Source organism: Antennarius striatus, chromosome 23 (assembly GCF_040054535.1).
Source record: "Antennarius striatus isolate MH-2024 chromosome 23, ASM4005453v1, whole genome shotgun sequence".
In the NCBI taxonomy this organism is placed as follows: Eukaryota; Metazoa; Chordata; class Actinopteri; order Lophiiformes; family Antennariidae; genus Antennarius; species Antennarius striatus.
In genome coordinates this window covers 305001-327275 of record NC_090798.1, presented here as the reverse complement: position 1 = coordinate 327275, position 22275 = coordinate 305001, and the positions used below count along the sequence as shown (strand labels likewise).

Below are 22275 nucleotides of genomic sequence, written 5' to 3'. Positions count from 1 at the left end.
TGTACAGCACTTTGGTCGACTATGGTTGTTGTAAAGTGCTTAACAAATAAAGTTGAATTTACCCAATAAAGTTAAGGCTATTTACCTTCTGTAAACATAATTCAGTGGAAGCAATACTAACAGACTAAAGTTAAAAATATTCTTACATTTTAATATATTTGTCAGAAATCAATATGAAATTATAAAAAAAACAATCTCACGATTTAAAAAATGCTTTATCGATAGCTTTATTTATTTATTAATTTAAATTTTTGTATAAATTTATTAATAAAGATGCAGTACTTTATTGATTTTTCTGCACTACAAAAATGGGTGCGGCGAACGTCAGTCGCATTGATCGTAAACCGATCACCTTTACGGCACTGTCGTAAAGCCGGAGTGTCGTGAAACTGGCTGTCCACTGAAGATGGCGGCGGAGCTGCATCCGCGGAGCGGAAAGCTGATCGGCTTGTCCAACTCGAACCGAACCGCCCGACGGAACCAGCCGGTCCAGGAGTTCAACCACGGGCTGGTGCTGAGCAAGGAGCCGCTCCGGGACCGGGATGTCTTCACCGTCCGCATCGACAAGAAGGTAAACAACCGAGGCCGCCGCCGAGCGGTGCTGGAGCGGCCGGAGCGCCGGACCAGCGCCGCCGCTGCGGGCCGGTGGTCCGCCTCTGGCCGCAGTGACGGGCCGCTCCTGCCCCGGGCGGTCCTGGCTGGCTGACAGCCGCCAGGCTCCACACAGGAACTCCGTGGTAGGAAATTGCCCCTGTCGGGGGTGTTTTGTCGACAGGGGGGGGTGTCGGACACATCCCGGTGAGGGTCGCCCCAGACGTCAGCCAGCTAACGGTAACCGGTCCGGGTCCGTCCGTCGGTGATGCTAGTGAGCCGCCAGCGGTGGGGGGGTGTTGTGGTGCTGCTGCCGGGGGTCAGTCGTGAGTCGATGGTGAACAGCTGACCCCGGTGATGTCATCGTGATTGGTGTCACTGCGTTCAGTCGCGAGGGTAAATACTCAGCGCGAGCCCCGACCGGCTGCCCGGGTCGGGGAACATCCGGGTACCCGGACTCACTTCCGGGCTGTGTGGAGGCGCGCGGGTGGAAACCCCAGCATTGATTTACCGGGAGACACACCGGGGGGGCGGGACGACCGTCAGATTACCGGGAGACACACCGGGGGGGCGGGACGACCGTCAGATTACCGGGAGACACACCGGGGGGGGGGGGGGGGGGGGGACGACCGTCAGATTACCGGGAGACACACCGGGGGGGGCGGGACGACCGTCAGATTACCGGGAGACACACCGGGGGGGCGGGACGACCGTCAGAGAACACCTGACGGGAAGAGATGTCCTGGGAACTGATACCGGGACATAAATCGGTGATGGTCGGAAGTGTTCTTCCAGCAATTCTAAAAACACATTAAAGTAATCTATAGTATTAAAGTAATCTATAGTATTAAAGTAATCTATAGTATTAAAGTAATCTATAGTATTAAAGTAATCTATAGTAATCTATAAAATGATTTAACGAAAGGATTTTAAACTCTTCTAAACGTTGTTTATTGGAGCCTTGTAGCCGTGACGTCCCGCCCGCCGGTGTTGGGGGGTCTGGTCCGGACCTGCAGCTGTTTCTCTTCATAAACAAGAGTTTCTTTATAGTTGAAAGCAAAAGACAAACGTTTTACATCCAGTTTATTAAAATGAAATAACAGAACACAAAAAAATGCAAACGACACGAAGAAGTTGAATGGTTCGAAATAAACCGCTTTGTTTATAAGGACCAGGTGGGCGTGCGTACCGGAAGTGACGTGAGGCCCGGTGTGTTCTGCGGTGCCCACATCAACATGGGAGGTTTGGTCACCAGTGGAGAACTCATTCAGGAGTTCACACGCGTTCCCTCTCTGCTCTGGGACTGCAGGTAACATAGGTTTGTCCAATAGCAGAGAGCCGCTCAGCGTCGTCATGAAGACCAGTTCACCTTATTTTATCAAAATAATCACCCTGTTAGAGACATGCTGGTCTAACACTGTCCTCTATTGTCAAACCAGTCTTCCATCTCTCACTATCACATATCCTATAATAATAATAATAATATAATATTATCTTATCTAGATTTAACTGTACTTCTGTGTGAAGTTTCTTTTTGATCATAAAATATAATAGAATCCATATTTCATCTATTTCTGTGACTTTGGAGCGTTTATTTGACCTGAACACAGACTAATCTCTGGTCTCTGCGCCGTGTTTGCATTCAGCTCTTATCAGCGTGAGCGTCTGTTCAGATGGCCTCGCCCTCCGCTATGCAAGGTTTCTGGGTCTGTCCACAACCTGACAGTGCCAACTGACACACACACACACACACACACACACACACACACACACACACACACACACGCTTTTTGATAACACTGTCCAGCCAGGATGTCCAGTTACTCAGAAATGATCTGTTTTTCTACACGCCTGCAGACCAGGTGTCAATGCTAACGTGTTTTAGTACCGAATTCTATTGGTAAATGATCACCCCCCCTCCTGTGATGCTCTCCACCCGATCAAACCCCTCATAAACACACTCTTGCTCTGTCATGACAAGCATTGCTAATCTAGAACTGATCAATAATATTCCATCGCGGAGCAGCCAGATCGCTGCAGACGCCCCGCCTCTGCTGAGCCTCAGAACACCTGCTGGTTCAGTGACAGAACCAGGTTAGTGGTGAGGTTTCACATGTGTTCCTATGTGTTGGTGAGAACCCGTTGGCTCGGTGGTTGTCTGGCCTTGGGTTGAGCTTTCTGACCGTCTAGCCCAGAGTCGTGTGGAGTTTTGTGTCTGGGTTCTCATTTTTTGATGATCCATCTGTGTCTTGATGTGGAGATCGCCCGTTTGTGTTGGGGGGGGGGTGTTCACGCCCGTGTTGTTGGGCTGGAGCGTCTCTCAGCAGGTCTCTGACTCTCCTCCAGCTACACGTGTTCAGCTGATGCTGTCGTCTCCATCATGGAGGCACGGCGTGGAACAGAAGTCACCCCAGAGATCAATAAAGGACCACAGTATCAGTATCTGCTGGGGGGTTTGGTGCGTCTGGAGGGAACGTGATCTCTCGGGTGTTGATACGTGAAACCATCTCAATGTCAAGCAGAGACTGAAGGACTTCAGGAGGGAAACGCGTGTGTGTTTTGAGGGCTTCAGAGCCAGGAGGTCGTGGTTCTGTGTCTGAGCTCACATTGGAGCGTCTGCATCTGTGTTTCCATCCCAGTTCTCGTTCACGAGGGGGAAAGGAGTGAACGGGATATCGTAGGTGGGAGTGTCTTCTGGCAGGTGGAGGGTTAACGCTAAGACATTAGCATCACAAGGAGCTTGTTGTGCTTCCGTCTTGTCATCGTTCTTTATTCCATCCTCTGTGGGTGAAATCCTTCAGAAAGCGCAGCTAAAAGCACCAGGCTCAGAACGCCACCCGGCGTGTTTGTGACGGCGTCTCGCTCTGACATCACCGCTGGGGTCACGGCCGCTGGCGGGGTTCAGGTTCTGGTGTGAAGGTCACCATTCGTGACACGCTTCAGGATGAAACAAACCAGGATGTGTCGTGTGTCCTCAGGTGAACTCGTGGAGCGGCTCCATCGAGATCGGGGTGACGGCGCTGGACCCCGCCGCCCTGGACTTCCCCAGCAGCGCCACGGGCCTGAAGGGGGGGTCCTGGATCGTGTCGGGCTGCTCGGTGCTGCGGGACGGCCGCTCCGTCCTGGAGGAGTACGGCCGCGACCTGGACCAGCTGTCCGAGGGCGACCGGGTGGGCATCCAGCGCAGCGGGCGCGGCGAGCTGCACCTCTGGGTCAACGGGCAGGACTGTGGCGCCGCCGCCAGCGGCCTGCCCCCCCGCCTCTGGGCGGTGGTGGACCTGTACGGCAAGTGCACGCAGGTGACGGTGGTGAGCTGTGAGCCGCCGCCCCCCTCGGCGGAGAAAGAGACAATCGAGAGGGAGTCGGAGGAAGAGGAGGAGGAGGAAGAGGAGGAGGAGGAGGAAGAGGAAGTGGTGGTGTGTGGCGTTCGAGAGGACGCGGGCATCACGGCGCTGATGAACGTGGCGGCGATGAACGGAATCATGAACGGAGATGAAGGTGAGGCGCTCTTCTCTTCTCCTGTCCTCTCTGCTGTCTGTCCGTTCCTCACGCGTCCCCCCCCCCCTCAGTGCCTGAGCTCAGCTGCAGCCACAGCCGGCCGGACAAGTTCCCCCACAACCTGGAGCCCGACGCAGGTAAGCAAGCCCCGCCCATCAGCCGGTGGGCCGCCACCGGACCGGGTCTGACCCCTCTGACCCCCCCTGACTCCCTCTGACCCCTCTGACCCCCCCCTGACTCCCTCTGACCCCCCCGACCCCTCCTGTCTTCTGTCCAGTCCTCACAGAGCACCAGCTGTTTGACGTCTTCAACAAAGCAATCGTGTCCTTTTATCGATCGGAGGACGAGGGCGGCGGGGACAACGGCGGGGGTGGGGGCGGGGCAGGGGGCGGCGGCAGCAGGGGGGGCAGCAGCGGAGGGGAGAACACAGGAAATGAGTCCCACAGGAACGAGCGGGGCAGCAGCAGCAGCAGCGGGGCGACCAATAGCGACAGCGGGATCGGAACCACCGGAGGGGGAGGAGCCGGGGGCGGCGCCGCTGATGGGGACAACGCCAACAACAGCCCCGCGGGGAGCGGAGGCGCGGCGCCGGGGCTGGTGGCGGGGGGGATGACCAACGACGCGCTGCTGTTCCACGAGAAGTGTGGGACGCTGATCAAACTGAGCAACAACAACAAGACGGCGGAGCGGCGGCGCCCGCTGGACGAGTTCAACAACGGCGTGGTGATGACCAACCGGCCGCTCAGGCACAACGAGATGTTCGAGGTGACCCCCCCATCACAGGGAACCACCCAGCTGAACCGTCTGAGGAACCCCCCCATCACTAGTTTGTTTCCTGTCCTTTCAGATCCGTATCGATAAGCTAGTCGATAAGTGGTCGGGATCGATCGAGATCGGGGTCACCACCCACAACCCCAACAACCTGGACTACCCCGCCACCATGACCAACCTGCGCTCAGGTAGGACAAGCAGTCTCCCCACAGCGGCAGTGAAGGGGTTAAACACGCTGACGTGGGTCCGTGTGTCTCAGGTACGATCATGATGAGTGGCTGTGGGATCCTGACCAATGGGAAGGGGACGCGGCGGGAGTACTGCGAGTTCAGCCTGGACGAGCTGCAGGTGGGTGGGGTCTGGGGGGGGGGCTTCAGGTGGGTGGGGTCACGCCTCTGGGGGGCGGAGCTGCAGGCGGGTGGTGCCACGCGTCTGGGGGGCGAAGCTTCAGGCGGGTGGTGTCACGCGTCTGGGGGGCGGAGCTTCAGGTGGGTGGTGTCACGCGTCTGGGGGGCGGAGCTTCAGGTGGGTGGTTCCAAGCGTCTGGGGGCAGAGCTTCAGGTGGGTGGTGTCACGCGTCTGGGGGGCGGCGGTTTGTCTGCTGGTCTAACGGGTTCCCGTCTCGTCCCAGGAGGGCGACCACATCGGGCTGATGCGTAAAGCCAGCGGCGCGCTGCACTTCTACATCAACGGCATCGACCAAGGTGAGACCCTCCATCCTCAGCCAATCAGAAAGTAGATCCCATAATGCTTTGCTCCTGCCCTCAGGCGTGGCGGCGGCCCAGACCCCCGGGGTCGTGTACGGCGTGGTCGACCTCTACGGCATGGCGGTGAAGGTCACCATCGTCCACAACCACAACCACAGCGACCGCCTGCGGCGCAACAACGCCATCATGAGGGCTCTGTCGCCGGACGTGGGCCGGCCCCGCCCCGCCCTGTGCCCCGCCCCGGATGTCGAGGCCCCCGAGCGGCTGCTCTTCCACGCCAACTGCGGCCAGAAAGCCGCCATCATCAGCGACGGAAGGACGGCACTGCGGCCGCAGTGAGTCCGCCTCCCATGATTCCCTGGGGTTGACCCCCCCCCCCCGGGTCGAGTCTTGGTGATGCCCCCCCCTCACGAGCATTTGTGACGTGTTTCAGCGCGACGGATGACTTCAACCACGGCGTGGTGCTGAGCAGCCGGCCGCTGCGCTCCAACGAGGTGTTCCAGGTCCGCATCGACAAGATGGTGGACAAGTGGGCGGGGTCCATCGAGATCGGAGTCACCACCCACAACCCGGCGTACCTGCAGCTGCCCTCCACCATGACCAACCTGCGCTCAGGTGAGCCGCTGAGCGCCGCGCTACCGGGCGGCGCCTGAACGCAGCATGGCCGTTGCTAAGCGACGTGTGGTTTCAGGGACGTGGATGATGACAGGAAACGGCGTGATGCACAACGGGACCACCATCCTGGACGAGTACGGACACAACCTGGACCGGCTCAAGGTGAGGGCGTCGCCCTCCTGCGTCGTCCCGTAGCCACACCGACCGCTGGCTCCGCCCTGACCACCTGTGAACCCGTTTTCTCGCCCTGCAGGCGGGGGACACGGTGGGCGTGGTCAGGAAGGAGGACGGCAGCCTCCACTTCTTCGTGAACGGCGTGGCTCAGGGCCCGGCGGCGTGGAACGTGCCCCCCAGCGTGTACGCCGTGGTGGACCTGTACGGCCAGGCGGCGCAGGCCACCATCATGGACGACATGGGTGAGGGGGGGTCTGGATGGAGAGGACGCCGTTCAGCTCCCTGCCCCGCCTCACAGAGTCTCTTCCTCCCCTAGTGGACCTGCCCCCGCTCCCAGAGGATGGCTCTGAGGGCCCCACCGCCATGTCCCCCGGGAGCCCCTGCTCTGTGGGCGGGGCCAGCGCCACCAACGACCTGCGCTTCCACCACCTGCACGGCACCAACGCCGTCATCACCAACGGGGGGCGCACCGCGCTGAGGCAGAACTGTCGCAGCGAGTTCAACGACGCCATCGTCATCTCCAACAGGTGAGGGGGGGCAGCGAGGGGCGGGTGGAAAGGGGCGGAGCACGCAGACGTCCGGGTCCTAAAGGCGTGGCGTCCCTCCAGGTGCCTGCGAGACGGGGAGCTGTTTGAGATCATCATCCAGAAGATGGTGGACCGCTGGTCGGGCTCCATCGAGGCAGGTGTGTGTCTGCTGCTGCTCCTGCTCCCTGTGCTCCTGTCTCATCCTAACGCCCCCCCTACCCCCCAGGAGTGACGGCCATCCGGCCCGACGAGCTGGAGTTCCCCAACACGATGACGGACATCGACTACGACACCTGGATGCTCAGGTAGGTCCTCTGACGGCTTTGCTAGCGTTGTTGTTTTTCCTGCGGCGCCTGAACGCAGCGTCCCCCCCTGCCCCCCCAGCGGGACGGCCATCATGCAGGACGGGAACACGATGAGGAACAACTACGGCTGCGACCTGGACTCCCTGACCACCGGCTCTCGCATCGGTATGATGCGCTCGTCCAGCGGCGACCTCCACTACTACATCAACGGCATGGACCAGGGCGTGGCCTGCTCCGGCCTGCCCCCCGGTAGGCTGCTGACGTGTCACGGGTGAGTGTGGGCCCCCCCCAGACGAGCTAACGCCTCCCGTCTCCCCCAGAGGTGTACGCCGTCATCGACCTGTACGGTCAGTGCGTCCAGGTGTCCATCACCAGCTCCTCCGGCCCCCTGGACAACAGCCTGTGTGCCAGCAACGCCACCGACAAGAGCTTCCCCCTGCACTCCCCAGGTAGGAGCCCCCCAGGTAGGAGCCCCCCAGGTATGACCCCCCGGTACGAACCCCCTGCACTCCCCAGGTAGGAGCCCCCCAGGTAGGAGCCCCCCAGGTATGACCCCCGGTACGAACCCCCTGCACTCCCCAGGTAGGAGCCCCCCAGTTACGAACCCCCAGTACGACCCCACCAGTACTGTTTGTAAGAATCAGTTTTTAGAAGTGACAAGCTGCAGACAGGAAGTGATGCGGTAGGATGCTGCAGACAGGAAGTGATGCGGTAGGATGCTGCAGACAGGAAGTGAAACAGTAGGATGCTGCAGACAGGAAGTGAAACAGTAGGATGCTGCAGACAGGAAGTGATGCGGTAGGATGCTGCAGACAGGAAGTGAAACGGTAGGATGCTGCAGACAGGAAGTGATGCGGTAGGATGCTGCAGACAGGAAGTGAAACGGTAGGATGCTGCAGACAGGAAGTGAAGCGGTAGGATGCTGCAGACAGGAAGTGACCCGGCGTGTTTCTTCTCCTGAGCAGTGGCGGGCGTGGCCCACCGGCTGCACAGCAAACACGGGAAGAACGTGGTGCTGGTGGGGCAGGGCTGCCAGGCCATCCGGGTGGGGGGCTACGCCCACGGCATCGTGTTCAGCGCCAAGGAGCTGAAGGCGGACGAGCTGTTTGAGGTAAGGAGTCCCGCCCCTTTAGCCCCGCCTCCCAGGTTCACTCAGTTGACGATTTCGTCCCGCCCCCCCAGGTGAGGGTGGACAAGGTGGACGAGCAGTGGTGCGGCTCGCTGCACATCGGCCTGACCACGCTGGCCCCCCCCGACCTGCCCTCCTGCCCGCTGTCGGGGCTGTCCCCCTCCCTCCCCCAGCTGCGTACCAAGGTCACATGGCTGCTCTGCGGCTCTGAGGTGCGGCGCAACGGCGTGCTGCAGCGCCAGAACTACGGCTGCTCATTGGACCGGCTTTCGGTAAGCCGCCGCCCACCGCCGGCTGCACACGCCGTGTCAGCGTCCAACCACTTCCTGCTTCCTGTTCTAAACGCTTCCTGCTTCCTGTCCAGTACGGGAACCGCGTGGGCGTGAAGCGCTGCAGCGACGACACCATGCATGTCTTCATCGACGGCGAGGACATGGGAGCGGCCGCCACGGCGGTGCCCAAGGTAAGCCACGCACCGCACCCCCCGGTGGCGCCGCCACCCCAGCTAACCTGTGCCCCCCTGCAGAACGTGTACGCCGTGCTGGACTTGTACGGCCGTGTGTCCGCCGTGTCCATTGTCAGCTCCTCCCCCACGGACGACGGCGAGAGCGTGAAGGCGCTGTCCGTGTCGTCAGAGAGCTGCAGCGAGGCCGAGGAGGAGGGGACCCCCGTCAGAGAGGTAGCCCTGTCCCCGATAGCGAGCGCCACCGCAGTCCACACGCTCCAGCCTCACGCCTCTCCCTCTGCTGCAGGTGGACGAGCCCCCGCCGCCGGCGCCGGCCCCCACCGCCGTCGTCTTCCTGGAGAACCACGGGAAGAACATCCAGCTGTCCAACCAGAGGCTGACGGCGGCGCGCGTGTGCAGCTACAACCAGGGCCTGCTGGTCACCGCCCAGCCGCTGGGGCGCCAGCAGCTGTTCCAGGTGGGGTCAGAGTTCACGCCGCAGGGGGAGGAGCCACCGGGGCCCCCGCCTTCAGACGGCTTTGACTCCCGTCTCTCTCCAGTTTCAGATCGACCGGCTCAACCCGTCGTGGACGTCGTCGCTGTCGCTAGGGGTGATAGGCCACGCCCCCGACCGGCTCAACTTCCCCTCCACGGCGTGTTGTCTGAAACGCTCCGCCTGGCTGCTGCAGCGGGACGCCGTGTGCCACAACTCCCTGAAGGTCAGGCCCCGCCTCCTGCTCGTCCTCCTCCTCCTCTTCCTCCTCCTGATGTGTCCCCCCCCCTCAGATCTGTGAGAACTACGGGCCCAACCTGGACACGTGTCCTGAGGGGACGGTGCTGGGGCTGCTGGTGGACGCCAACAGCTGCCTCCACCTGTACGTCAACGGGATGGACCAGGGCGTGGCGGCGCAGGACATCCCCTCGCCCTGTTACCCCTTCATCGACCTGTACGGCCAGTGTGAGCAGGTCAGGCTCCGCCCCCCACCATTACCATCATGTTCCTGCTGTGAGCTCACGTACGTCCTGTCTCCATCACAGGTTACCATAGTAACCAACCATCTGCCCGCCGTGGGCGGGGAGAGCGGTGAGGCACGTTGTCAGGGCGACATGGAGAAGGCGGACATGGTTGACGGTAAGACGCGGCGGCCGTGGACCCGTCGGCTCCGGCGCTCCGTGTTTGACCTGCGTGTTTCCACAGGGATCAAGGAGAGCGTGTGCTGGACCCCCCCCCCAGAGGTCAACCCCAACAAGGTGTGTGAGTACCAGGCGCTCTGCTCCCGCTTTAAGGACCTGCTCACACTCCCAGGTGAGTCCCGCCCCCCCTGCCCTTGCTTCTCCAGCCGCGTGGCGACGGCGCTCACCTCCCCCCCTCCCCCCCCCTCCCTCCAGACGGGTATTTTAACGAAGAGGCGAAGTACAACCTGTGCTACTGCGAGTCCTGCCACAAGCTGAGGGGCGACGAGGCGTACTACAAGAGGGGGGAGCCGCCGCGGGACTACGCCCTGCCCTTCGGCTGGTGCCGCTTCGCCCTCAGGTGAGACGGGGGGGCGAGGGCGTGTCGCTGCTGACGGGTGGTTGCTAACGGATACGGGTCGATGCTAATGGGTGGTTGCTAACGGAGACGGGTGGTTGCTAACGGAGACGGGTGGTTGCTAACGCAGACGGGTGGTTGCTAACGCAGACGGGTGTTTGCTAACGCAGAGGGGTGGTTGCTAACGCAGAGGGGTGGTTGCTAACGCAGAGGGGTGGTTGTTAACGGAGACGGCTGGTTGCTAACGGAGACGCTGTGTGCAGGATGAAGCCCCACGGCGAGGCGTCCACGGCGCTGAAGAAGTGGCACATCGCGTACCATGGCACCAGCGTGGGGGCGCTGCGCCGGACGCTGGACCACGCCCAGCTGCTTCCTGGTAGGACCGACACCCCGCCAGTCTGGGGAACCCCCCCCCAGCTGGAAGCTAACGCCCCCCCCCCCGTGTGTCGCTGCAGGAACCTCGTCCATCTTCTCGGTGACCCCCCTGAAGACGGACGGACCCAACGGCTACAGCGACCCCGAGGAGAACAGCGCCCCCGGCAGGGAGGTGCCCCGGGTGCAGCTCTCCCCCACCATGCGCTACTCCGGCATGGAGACGTTTGCCCCCAAAGTGCAGTAAGTAGCAGCAGAACCCTCCTGGGGTGTGGGGGGGTGGCGGCTTCCTATTCTCATCACCCCCCTGTCCCCTGTAGATTCCGGGACCCCCGCTCCCACCGCTGCCACCAGGCCCAGGTGGGCTTCCAGGTGTGTGTGCGCCCCGGCTCCTACAAGGTGGGGCCCCAGACGCTGGGGGCCCCGGAGGCCCTGGACCCCCGCTTCAGCAACGCCGAGATCGAATGGGTCACCAAGGAGCAGGGGGGCACGCTGCTCTATGGCCTCCTCATCCGGGTCGAGTGACCGGGGCTTCCACCCAGGGGGCGGGGCGGGGGCGGAGCCAAGCGGCGCCAGCCGTATTTTAATAAACTGACAGCAAGACCCGGCCCCCCCTTGAAGGGCTCCTCTGGACCCCTGTGGGGGGGTCGCTGACGGGTCAGTTTGATGGTTTGCTGTTGGACGTCGTCACGGCGACTGGGAACCGGACGAACAGACACTGCCTGCACTTTACGTTTGCCCCCCCCCTAGTTTTTACTTTTTCACTTCGACATCTTTTCTTCCACCAACAGAAACACTTATTTTTACTTTTTAGCACTTATTCACTCTGCCCCCCCCGACCCCCCCATCCTGCACCGTCACAAAGTGGGTCAGAAATGCACAAAGACAACAAACACTTGAATCTGAACATGAAGAGCGTCTTTAAGGGGGGGGGCCGGTTTTAAACTGGAGGAAGGAAAATGTTTACATGTACTTTAGGCCGCCGCCCCTTTTGTTTCCTCGCCAGCAGCCCGGCGGCGTTAACCCTTCGGTTGCTTTGGTTCACGCCTGCGGGGGGGATGGACCTGAAGGTTCTCTGGAGGAGCTCCAGGATTGGCCGATCAGACAGGAAGTGGGTAAGAATCATCACTCTGCATACTGAGCTTTTTTTTAAACAGACTGAAGCCAAATCGTTCAATCTGAACCCCCCTCCTGGAGGTTAGAGGTCGTCCCGTGTTTACATTGAATGTCACACATTAGAGCTCTTTAATCTGCCACCTTTGATTTACACCAGTCACATGTTTAGAACGTGGTCCCATCGGCCCGAGGAACGGCGTTCCTTCTTCTGTCCGATGGGACGGACTCCACTCACTGGAACCGAACCAGTCAAACCAGAAACGTCGTCTGAGCGCCGGAACAACAGAAACGTGAAATCAGAAATTTTATGTGGGTCGTCGTGGCCCGCCGCTGCTTTGTATAATTTAATTTTTACTTTTGGGTTTCTGTATGTTGCATTGTACAGGCTGTTACCTACTGATTTATAGAAAATAAACTGACAGGCAGTATGCACAAACCACACACGTCTGCTCTCTTCAGCGCACCACTGATCCGTCCCCTCCATGCAGATGGAGGTGTTGGTCACAGATCTTCTTCCCTCTTGTTTAAAGAAGAAATAACCACGAGTTGTTTCAGGTATAATTATATTATGGTTTTAAATGCTGGACGTGACGCCTAAAGAAACGTGATGCTGCAGGTCGGTTTGTGTGAAGGTAAAACCAAAAAGAAAAGACGGACGTCGTGGAAGTTTGGTTCAGCTTCATTCAAATATACATCTTACCTTCCACTCACACACACACACACACTCACACACACACACACACTCACACACACACACACACACACACACACACACACACACACACCTCCACATACACCGGTAACCAACAATAAAAACACAGTTTAAAAAAATAGCAAAAGTTCTTTTTACACGTACACATGACTTTAACGTGTCTGAACCCTCAGCATTCACACCAACGTCAGGTGAAGCGTCACGCTACAGCGTCAGGTGAAGCGTCACGCTACAGCGTCACGCTACAGCGTCACGCTACAGCGTCACGCTACAGCGTCACGCTACAGCGTCACGCTACAGCGTCACGCTACAGCGTCACGCTACAGCGCTGCTCGTAGTAAACAGGATCACAGTAGTTCAACAGGAAATAAATAAAACAGCTGCAGGTCGACAGGAAGCCCCCGACCGGACCGCAGGAAACCCTCAGGAAGTCATGACAGCAGCGCGTTGTTGCTCCCCGCTCCAACGCCAGTAACACACACGCTCACACACACACACGCTCACACACACACACACACACACACACGCCTCATCTGCTGCATCACGACAGCGACTGGAGGTGAGCAAACAGAACGTCTCGTGGAAACCACAAGAAGTGAATTCCCTCGGATTCACGTCGCTCCAGGTGTCCTGGGTCGTTTCCATGGTGACGCTCCGCTCCTACATCAGAGGGTGGAGCTTTATGGGCGGGTGTGGTTCGACCCAGGGGGACGATAAAGGCTCGAGGGGGAGGTGAAGGTACTGAAAAGGAAACTGATGAGGGGATCGTTCTCCCAGAATGCATTGTGGCTGGTTGTGGGAGGCGGGGGGGGGGAGAGCAGCAATTGGATCAGAGGTCGGTTTTCGTCTCTACAGTTTTTCTTCAGAACTTCTTGGGCCCCCAGGCCGACGCCTGCTTCAGGGCCACGCCCGTCCCAAACGTGGGGAAGTCCTCGGCGCTGCTCATGTCAGGAGCCTGGAGCACAGAGGGGGGGTTAATGTCTGCTCCCCACTGCCACCACTAGACGGCAGCAGCTGCCCTCACACTGGATCAGACGTGTCCCACCTTGTTTCCTGCCGCGTTCCAGGGGGCGTCTCGCACCACGAAGCCCTTCGCCGGCCCCCCAGGGCCGTCGTCCAGCCCTCCAGCGCCGGCTCCGCCCCCGTAGCGCGACGGCGGCTTCATGTAGGCGGCGAGGGTCTCCGTCTCCGTCACGCTTAGCATCTGAGACACGTCAGGGTCAGGGGTCAGGGTCATCTTTAGGGTCGGCGTTAGACCGATCGTTGTCGGCGTGCCCCCCCACTCACGTATTCCTCCTCCAGGTTGAGCAGGTGGTCGATGGCGTTGTCCACGGTCTCGGGGAGGCCGGTCACCGTCACCTTGTCGGGTTCGCTGGAGCCGGGCTGGGGGAACCGGATGTCCACCTGCAGGCACAGAGAGGTGTGACGACCCCGCCCACACAGAACCCGACGGCCGACCAATCAGACGCGTCTGACCTTGAACTCCTCCATCAGCTTGCGGATGGCTTTGCCGCGGGCGCCGATGATGCGGGCGTGGGTGCGGGGGTCCAGGTGGACGTCCTGACTCACCATCTCCTGCAGCTCCGCCACCAGCTGCTGGATGTTCTGACGCGCCTCCTCCACGTTCCGCTCGTACCCCGAGATGACGATCAGGTCCTGGAGGGGGGACACCAGGAGTTCAGGAGGGACGGCGGTGACCTCACTGACACGGGATGACCTGACGGCGGTGACCGCCCCCACCTGCTGCTCGTCCCCTTTGTCGGGGAACTGGATGCTGACGTCGTGGTCCTTCCTGATCTGGGAGATGACGGCCCCCTTGCGGCCGATGATCTTGGGGTGGAAGCGGGGGTCGACGGACATGGTGACCTTGAAGCTGCGCAGCGCCTGTGGAGAGAAGAGGATGAAGCGTCCAGCCTGGGGTCGTGACCCGGACCTGACCACACCCACCCCCTCCCGCCCTCCTACCCGCTCCTCCTGCTCCGCCTGCAGCTCGCGGACCCTCCCCAGCAGCCCCTGCTTGGCCCGCTCCACGTTGGGGGCCAGACCCGTCACCCTGATGACGTCCAGCTGCTTCTCCGGCTGAGGGACCCAGATGTTCACCTGAAGGAGGAACCACCGTCACACCTGTCTCCTGACCAGCAGGGGGCGCCGCAGGAGCGCAGACGCACCTCGTACTCGTCCATCATCTTCCTGATGCCGCTGCCCTTCTGTCCGATGATGTAGCGGTGCAGCTCGTAGGCCACGCCCACATCCTGCGTCAGCGGCACCAGCGCCTGAGGAAGAGGAGGAGGAAGAGGAGGAGGAGGAGGAAGAGGAGGAGGGGGAGGAGGAGGAAGAGGAAGAGGAGGAGGAAGAGGGGGAGGAAGAGGAGGAGGAAGAGGAGGAGGAAGGGGAGGAGGAGGGGGAGGAAGAGGAGGAGGAAGAAGAGGAGGAGGAAGAGGAGGAGGAGGAAGAAGAGGAGGAGGGGGAGGAAGAGGATTAGGAGGAAGAGGAGGAAGAAGAGGAAGAGGGAGGAGGAGGAGGAGGATGAAGAGGAGGAAGAGGGGGAGGAGGAGGAGGATGAAGAGGAGGAAGAGGGGGAGGAGGAGGAGGAAGAAGAAGAGGATGAGGAGGAAGAAGAGGAAGAAGAGGTGGGGGAGGAGGGTGTGAGCACAGGAGGAGGGCGGGGCCTGTGCACCAGCGTGACGGTGCTCACCAGCAGCGCTCCTCTGGCCAGCTCACACTTCTCGGCCCGCCCGGCGATGGTGATGATGTCACACTTCCGGGGGACGAACTCCGCCTCCGGGCTGACGTCGCCGTTCTCCTGCGGCGACGCCTCCTGACCTGAAACACGACAGACGGGTGGAGGCGGGGTTTCGGTCCCGTCTCCACCCGTGGGGGCGTGGGGGTCTCACCTGCGGCGCCCTCCTCCCTCTCGGGGAACTTGATCTGGACCTCGTGGTCCCGGGTCAGCTGCTGGATCCGGCTGCCTTTGGGGCCCATGATGGCGCGGTGGAACCGCTGGGGGACCGCCACCTCCACGGTCACCTGGGACTCCTGCGCGGTAACCGTGGAGACGTGAACTCAGGTGAGTGGTGTTGTGTTCAGGTCCCCTCCGACAGACCGCCCCCCCTTACCAGGTCCTCGATGATGTCCTGGATGCGTCTCTTGACGGCCTCCACGCAGTCCTTGGCGCCCTTCAGCGCCACCCGCTGGCTGTTGGTGCCGGTGCGGGGGAAGCTGACGGCCACGCCCCCGTACTCCTCGGCCAGCTCCCTCAGCACCTGCCCCCGCCGGCACACGAAGTGGCGGTGGTGACGGGCGTCCACCACCATGCTGTCCTCCACCACGTCGTCCTGGAGGGGTGGGGGCAGTGGGGGGTCAGTGGGCGGGGCTACGTGCTGGTGTTCTGATGGCTGGTGGGCGGGGCTTACCAGGCTCTTCACCAGACTCTCCAGCTCCCTCTGGGCGTGGTGCACCGCCTCCTCCGTGCCCACGATGGTGATCAGCTGCTGCTTGGCGTCGTCCAGCGAGGGGAAGATGATGCGGGCCCCCGTCCGGTCGCGCACCCGCCGGATGTTGGCGCCGCCGCGGCCAATCAGGAAGCGGTGGTACTCGGGTTTGGCCTGCAGCTCCGCCGTGAAGGAGGTGACTTGCTGAGGACAGGAAGTAGACGTCAGCGTCCGTCCCCCCCCCCCCCCATCTGTTCCTCCACCCCCCCCACACCTTCTCCTCAGCCAGCTCCAGCAGCTGCTTCCTAGCCTTCTCCACCTCGCCCGCCGCCCCCCTGATGGTCACGCGGTCCGAGCCCGAGCCCTCGGAGGGGAAGTGGATGTGGACGCCGCCGCAGTCCTCCATGATGGCGCGCACCAGGCAGCCCTTGGAGCCAATCAGGGAGTTGTGCAGCCGGGCGGGGATGGTGACCTCCGTCTCCTTCAGGTTAGCCTAGGGGGGGCGGGAAGGCGTTGATTGTGATGCGTGTGATCACGTGTGTCACCTGAGTGTCTCACCAGCTCCCTCTGGATGGCGAGGATCCGCCCCCGCGCCGCCTCACAGTTGTTCTTCCTGCCGGTGATGACGATGGTCTCCGAGTCGCTGTTCTCCGTCGGCAGGTCGATCTTGGTGTTGGTCTCCTCACGGATCTGTTCAGGGTCACACGGGTCGTCCTGAGCCCCCGGCCGGACGCCGGTCTGATCAGGTGACCTGAGTCTCACCTTCTTGATGTTGGCCCCGCCCTTCCCGATGATGTTCTTGTGGTACTGCTTGGAGATGGGAACGGACAGCGAGAAGCTGTTCTCCACCTGGGAGAGATGGAGAGCAGCGTGAGGTTCTGAGACCCCCCCGGGAGGTTCTGAGACCCCCCCAAGAGGATCTGAGACCCCCCCCATGAGGTTCTGAGACCCCCCCGGGAGGTTCTGAGACCCCCCCAAGAGGATCTGAGACCCCCCCCATGAGGTTCTGAGACCCCCCCGGGAGGTTCTGAGAACCCCACATGATGTTCTGAGACCCCCCCATGAGGTTCTGAGACCCCCCTGGGAGGTTCTGAGACCCCCCATGAGGTACTGACACCCCCCCATGACATTCTGAGACCCCCCCGGGAGGTTCTGAGACCCCCCCGGGAGGTTCTGAGACCCCCCCATGAGGTTCTGACACCCCCCCGTGAGGTTCTGACACCCCCCCGTGAGGTTCTGACACCCCCTCGTGAGGTTCTGACACCCCCCCATGAGGTACTGACACCCCCCCATGACATTCTGAGACCCCCCCGGGAGGTTCTGACACCCCCCCGTGAGGTTCTGACACCCCTCCGTGAGGTTCTGACACCCCCTCGGCCCCCCCTCACCAGCTCGGCGATGATCTTCTGGAGGAACTTCCCACACTTCTCCACCTCGTTCTTCGGGCCCCTCAGCTGGACGACGTCGCTCTTCTGCGCCGGGTCGGGGAAGTTGATGATGACCTGGAAGGAGACGAGACTCACCGGATCAGCGCGTCGCTACGGTAACGTGTCGGGGGGGCAGGAGGCTCACCTCGGGGAACTTGTCCCGGACCTCCTTGATCTTCTCGCCCTTCTGGCCGATGATGCTGCGGTGGAACCGCTGCTCCACCAGCAGGTCTTTGGTGCGCTCGTTCTCCTGAGAGGGGGAGGAGGCAGTGAGTGGGTGGGGCTTCTGTCCCGGCCGGCTGAACCATGTGGGGGGGTCTCACCATCCTCTGCACCATGTCGATCAGCTCCCGTCGCGCCAGCTGCACGCCTTTGGGGTCGCCCTCGATGCGCACCAGGCTGCTGCGCTCGGCGTCCTGAGGGATTCGCACCGACACCTTGTACTGCTCCTTGATCCGGTTGACTGCAACGACACGCGGCGTCACGGCGACGGGAGGGCGGGCCCCTCCTGTCGCCGTGGAGACGCTACTCACTGTTGGCTCCGTTTTTCCCGATGAGGTGTCGGTGGAACCGCTGGTCGATGATGACCTCGGTGTAGTCCATCCTCACCAGCTGGGGAGGGACAACATCCTGAACGTCTACATCAGCTGCTCAGCATCCTGCGTCCTGATTGGACGGCGTCCTGACTGGACCTGTGTTCTGATTGGACGGCTGGAGCTCACCAGGTCTCTGATGATGTCCTGGATCTGGACCTGGGCCTGCTCCACCTCCTCCGTCGGCCCCTCCAGGCTGATCCGCTCCTCGCCATCCGTGAACTCGATGTGAACCTACGGGTGAAACCGCGTGATGAAGATGAGCGTGTGCTTCATCACTGCCCCCCCCACTCCCCCACCCCCTCACCCGGGGCAGCTGCTGCGTGATGCGCCCGATGTTCTGCCCCTTCTTCCCGATGATGAAGCGGTGCAGCCAGGCTGGAGCGCTCACCTCCACCACCATCACGCTCTTCGCCTGGGGGGGGGCAAGAAGGTGTCACACGGCCATCGCCCCCCATGGGTGGAGATACGAACAGACACGACGGCGTGACGTCACCTTGGCGTACACCTGTGTGAGCGCCGGCCCCAGCTTGTCCGGCTCCCCCCTCAGGATGATGGTCTCTGAGCCGGAGTCCAGGGGGGGCATCTCCACGGACACCCCCGTGGCCTCCAGGATCTCCTGCAGGGTGTTGCCCTTCGGCCCGATGATGTACTTGTGCTGAGACTTCTTCACCTCCACCGAGATGGTGGTGGTCTTTCTCTTCTGGGGGGGGGGAACAACAGGAGGATCAACACACACACACACACACACACACACACACACACACACACACACACACACACACCTTGTCGTCGTAGATGGCCAGGATGCGGCTGAGCGCCATGGCGACGGCCTCCTTCTCCCCGGTGATGATGATCTCGTCCTTGGGCAGGCTGGGGGGGGGGATGCTGATGCGGGCCCCCGTCTCCTGGCTCAGCTCCTGCACCAGCCGGTTGTGGGCGCCGGCGATGAAGGGGTGGAACGCCTTCTCCAGGGACAGACGCTCCACCGCCCGCTTGTCCTGTGGGGGGGGGCAGGACACAGGTGACCTGCTGACCTTAACCCTGACCTGAGGGCGCCCCCCCGACCCACCTGCTCGGCGGAGATGAGCAGGACCTCGTGGCGGGCCTTCTCGATGCCCTCGCGGGTGCCGCTGATGCGGATGCTGGCGCTGGCGTCGTCGGGGCGAGGCACCGTGATCTTGGTGGCCGTCTTCAGCTCCAGCTCCTGCAGCTTCTCGCCGTTCTTACCGATGACGAAGCGGTGGTGCTCCTTGGGGATGGCGACAGTGGCCGAGGCCTGGGGGGGCAGGAGGGAACCACGTCAGCGGACGGGGGCGGGGCTAAACACCTCCAGCAGCTCTACCTGCGTCTGCAGCCGGGCCACGATCTCCTTGCGGGCCTTCATGACGGAGTCCAGCTTGCCAGTGACCATGATGGACAGGCCCTGGTCTTTGGCGAGGGACAGCTCGATGTGGGCCCCCGTCCGCTGCATGATGTCCAGACACACCTTGGCCTCCTCCCCCTCCCCAAACTGACTGTTGTCCTTGTAGCGCCGCTCCTCCAGAGGCACGTGGAACACCTGCACACACGGCCAGTCAGATCCCGGCGTGTCCCACAGCTGGCGTCGGGGGGCTGGCTCTCACCTGGGTGATGACGGATGCTTTGATGGGACGGATCTTGCTCCCCCAGGCTGAAACCGGCTCCCCAGCCTTCTCCCCAGGGGCCCCCTTCTCCGGCAGCGGGGGGAAGGCCTCCAGGTAGGTGGGGATGTAGGCCTCGTCCTCCGGCACGCAACCTGGGCCAGAGAGGAGAGGGTGAAGCCACGGTGGGGGAGGGACACGTGTGTGTGTGGGGGGGGGGCAGGTGGGCGTTACCTGACATCTCCTGGTCCTTCAAGCCGCTGCGATGCTCCGCAAAGCTCTCGGGGGTCAAAACGGCCACTGAGCTCATGGTTCAAGACTGATCCGCTGTTCTGCTGGGGGGGGACAAAGGCTTTAGAGAACACAACAGAAACAGTCGTGTTTGTTCTGCGCCCCTCCCTGGAGGGAACTGGTCTAACTGGGATCCCCGTCCACCAGTCCCAGCGGGCGGGGGCACAGGAATAGTGTCTGATGCCGCTGAGACGCTCCAGAACACACCAGCGCTCAGCGCCGCTGAGGCCCCTGGGAAACGGTTCCACCAGCTGAACCAGAACAAAACAAGCTGCTGGCCTCCAGTGAGGAACACCAGCGACACTAAACCAGTCCAACGGTACAAAACCAGTCTGTAACTGGTCCCACGCTCCGTTTGTGAGACGTCTGGTGATTGAACTGCTGTTAAACTGAAGGTACCAGAGTCAGGACCTGGATCACAGGAACTCTGACGCCTCACCAGCAGCTCCATCAGACACAACGTCCTGGTTTCTCCAGGAGAAAGACACGTTTTAGCTTCAGCATCTATAATGAGGATGCAAACAGATTCCTTTGTGGTTCCTCCAGCCGAGCACCAGAGCAGTGTGTTAATATCTAACGACTGAAATGTACAAACAACCTTCCGCAAAAGCTGAGAAAGTCTTTTACGAAAAAGCACAAACAAAAAAAGTCGAAGCAGCCAGAGAAGCAGAGACCTGACGGAGCGGCGGCGGCGTCTCAGAGCTCCAGCCTGGTCCTACCTGCTGAAGGTCGATGCCAGAGAGTCCGTCCAGTGATCTGCTACCGCCGCCGCTTCAGCGTGAGTGTGTGTTTCAGCTCCTGGTGGAGACGGAAGAACAAACACAAAGTTACAAGAAAAGGTAAGAAAAGAAGGTTTTAACATCACATAAAGGACTAAACATCAGAATGTACCTGACTGTGAAACTAAATCAGATTTATTGATAAGAACGTTTACACCTGGAAGGGTTTCGTCTTGTTTCCTGCTGTGTGACGACGAACAGGAAGTCAACATAAACATGAAATATTTACAAAAAGGAAGTAAAATGAAAAAGAAAATGACTTTAGAACAATAATGCATGATTTAAACACAAAGAGGTTGTAAAGTGTGTGAATGACCACAGAGTGTAGACCCCCCCCAGGAGAGGCTGGATGTCCAGGATAAACTAGTGTAAACAGAAACACAGATTCATGTCTTTAAAATGACTCCTGATAACGTTTGACTGACAGCTTTAATACATCAGTAACTACACGTGACTGTAATAACTACAGCATATAACACATTAACAGATGAAATCAGGGTAATAGAGACCTGATTTGTTTCCACCATGTGGTGGTGTCCAGTCAGGGGATGTATGAGTGTTACTCTCCCATTATCGATCATCGATAGCAACAATTACTTATGATCAGCCACACAGGAGTGCGTTAAAGCACTGATGAAGGAGCTGCTAACTGTTAGCACCCGTTAGCTCTGCTGTTAGCACCCGTTAGCTCTGCTGTGACCTGATTAATAAACAGACTAATCCACCGGGAGCTAACGCCTCGGCTAACCGCATCCCCGCCGAGCCGGAGCCGGAGCCGGGACGCGAGCGACGGGATGCGCTGCCGCGGAGGGTCGGTGCTAGCTCGGGGCTAACCTCGCCTCTGCTACCGGTACTAACAGATTGATTATGAATCGGCCCGGATCGATACGCTGGACCCACTGGCGCTCCGACCTCACCGGAGATGATTAGAGCTAATCGGCTAGAAACGAGCTAGGCGGACGGACACGGAGCAGCTAGCTCCGGGGGCTAACGGGGCTCCCACCGGGGCTTTATCGTTCGCGTTCCCGGCCAGCCTCGCCCTTCATCCCCGGTGTTTAAATGTAGACATAAAGTACATGAAATAAACGTTTATCTTTACCTGTGAGAGAGAAAGAGTCGGTGTCGGTCTGACAGGTGATGCTGTAAACACAGCTCTGATTGGTCCAGCAGCATGTCCTCTGCCCGCGGAGGGATACCTGCACTGTGACTCACGGTATAAAGCAAATGCCGCAGTATCTCTACGCTACTAGAGCATCCACGTTAAATAGATCCTAATTTAGTTTAACTCCACCCGCGCGTCTGGTTCTGGGGGGAAATTCACGCGTTTAATGACCTTCATGATGCCCTGGATGTTCTCCGGTGGGTCAGATAAGGTCTCAAGTGAATCCTCCGCAACGTTTCTCATTTGTCAAACCGACCGGATCTACTTCTCATTCATAATGGTCTGAATCCGTGAGTGGAGCCAGGTTTTTATTTCTGGAGTCAAGGCCTGGAATCCACCTGGAAATGAAGAATTAAAGTGATAGTTAAGTAAAATTAAATAACCTCACTACAGACATGGTCAAATTACGATAAAGTACAATTTTCTCCGGGATTAATAAAGTATCCTATCTATCTATCTATCTATCTATCTATCTAT

The 22275-nt window shown here is 60.0% G+C and overlaps 2 protein-coding genes across 3 annotated transcripts; one reads left to right on the top strand and one right to left on the bottom strand.

Annotated features, from left to right (window-relative positions):
* Window positions 1–277: 277 nt before the first annotated feature.
* On the top strand, window positions 278–12217 carry neurl4 (neuralized E3 ubiquitin protein ligase 4). Its single transcript, XM_068308587.1, has 29 exons — window positions 278–571; window positions 3570–4089; window positions 4161–4226; window positions 4367–4854; window positions 4937–5048; window positions 5120–5208; window positions 5492–5564; window positions 5629–5902; window positions 6001–6182; window positions 6259–6344; window positions 6436–6598; window positions 6673–6883; window positions 6965–7041; window positions 7110–7188; window positions 7268–7437; window positions 7509–7637; window positions 8154–8299; window positions 8371–8589; window positions 8682–8780; window positions 8844–8996; window positions 9070–9240; window positions 9323–9481; window positions 9549–9728; window positions 9801–9894; window positions 9961–10068; window positions 10152–10296; window positions 10557–10669; window positions 10749–10908; window positions 10986–12217. Exons 1-29 carry the CDS (start codon window positions 407–409, stop codon window positions 11188–11190), a joined length of 4836 nt encoding a protein of 1611 aa, XP_068164688.1. The 5' UTR covers window positions 278–406; the 3' UTR covers window positions 11191–12217.
* Window positions 12085–22114, bottom strand: hdlbpb (high density lipoprotein binding protein b). 2 transcript variants are annotated; one of them, XM_068308589.1, is made up of 28 exons: window positions 21736–22114; window positions 20577–20655; window positions 19801–19901; window positions 19570–19721; window positions 19290–19505; window positions 19017–19223; window positions 18730–18945; window positions 18441–18647; window positions 18252–18359; window positions 18074–18178; window positions 17885–17963; window positions 17675–17814; window positions 17497–17601; window positions 17313–17426; window positions 16687–16773; window positions 16483–16614; window positions 16199–16417; window positions 15907–16128; window positions 15610–15828; window positions 15388–15529; window positions 15189–15316; window positions 14662–14766; window positions 14459–14593; window positions 14234–14377; window positions 13970–14149; window positions 13781–13897; window positions 13539–13697; window positions 12085–13448 (listed from the first exon to the last, which is right to left on the bottom strand). In XM_068308589.1, exons 3-28 carry the CDS (start codon window positions 19874–19876, stop codon window positions 13356–13358), a joined length of 3807 nt encoding a protein of 1268 aa, XP_068164690.1. In that variant the 5' UTR covers window positions 19877–19901; window positions 20577–20655; window positions 21736–22114; the 3' UTR covers window positions 12085–13355. The 2 variants fall into 2 exon arrangements, with proteins under 2 accessions (XP_068164690.1, XP_068164689.1); XM_068308588.1 differs by having other exon boundaries at window positions 19801–19898; window positions 21736–22113.
* Window positions 22115–22275: the final 161 nt, after the last annotated feature.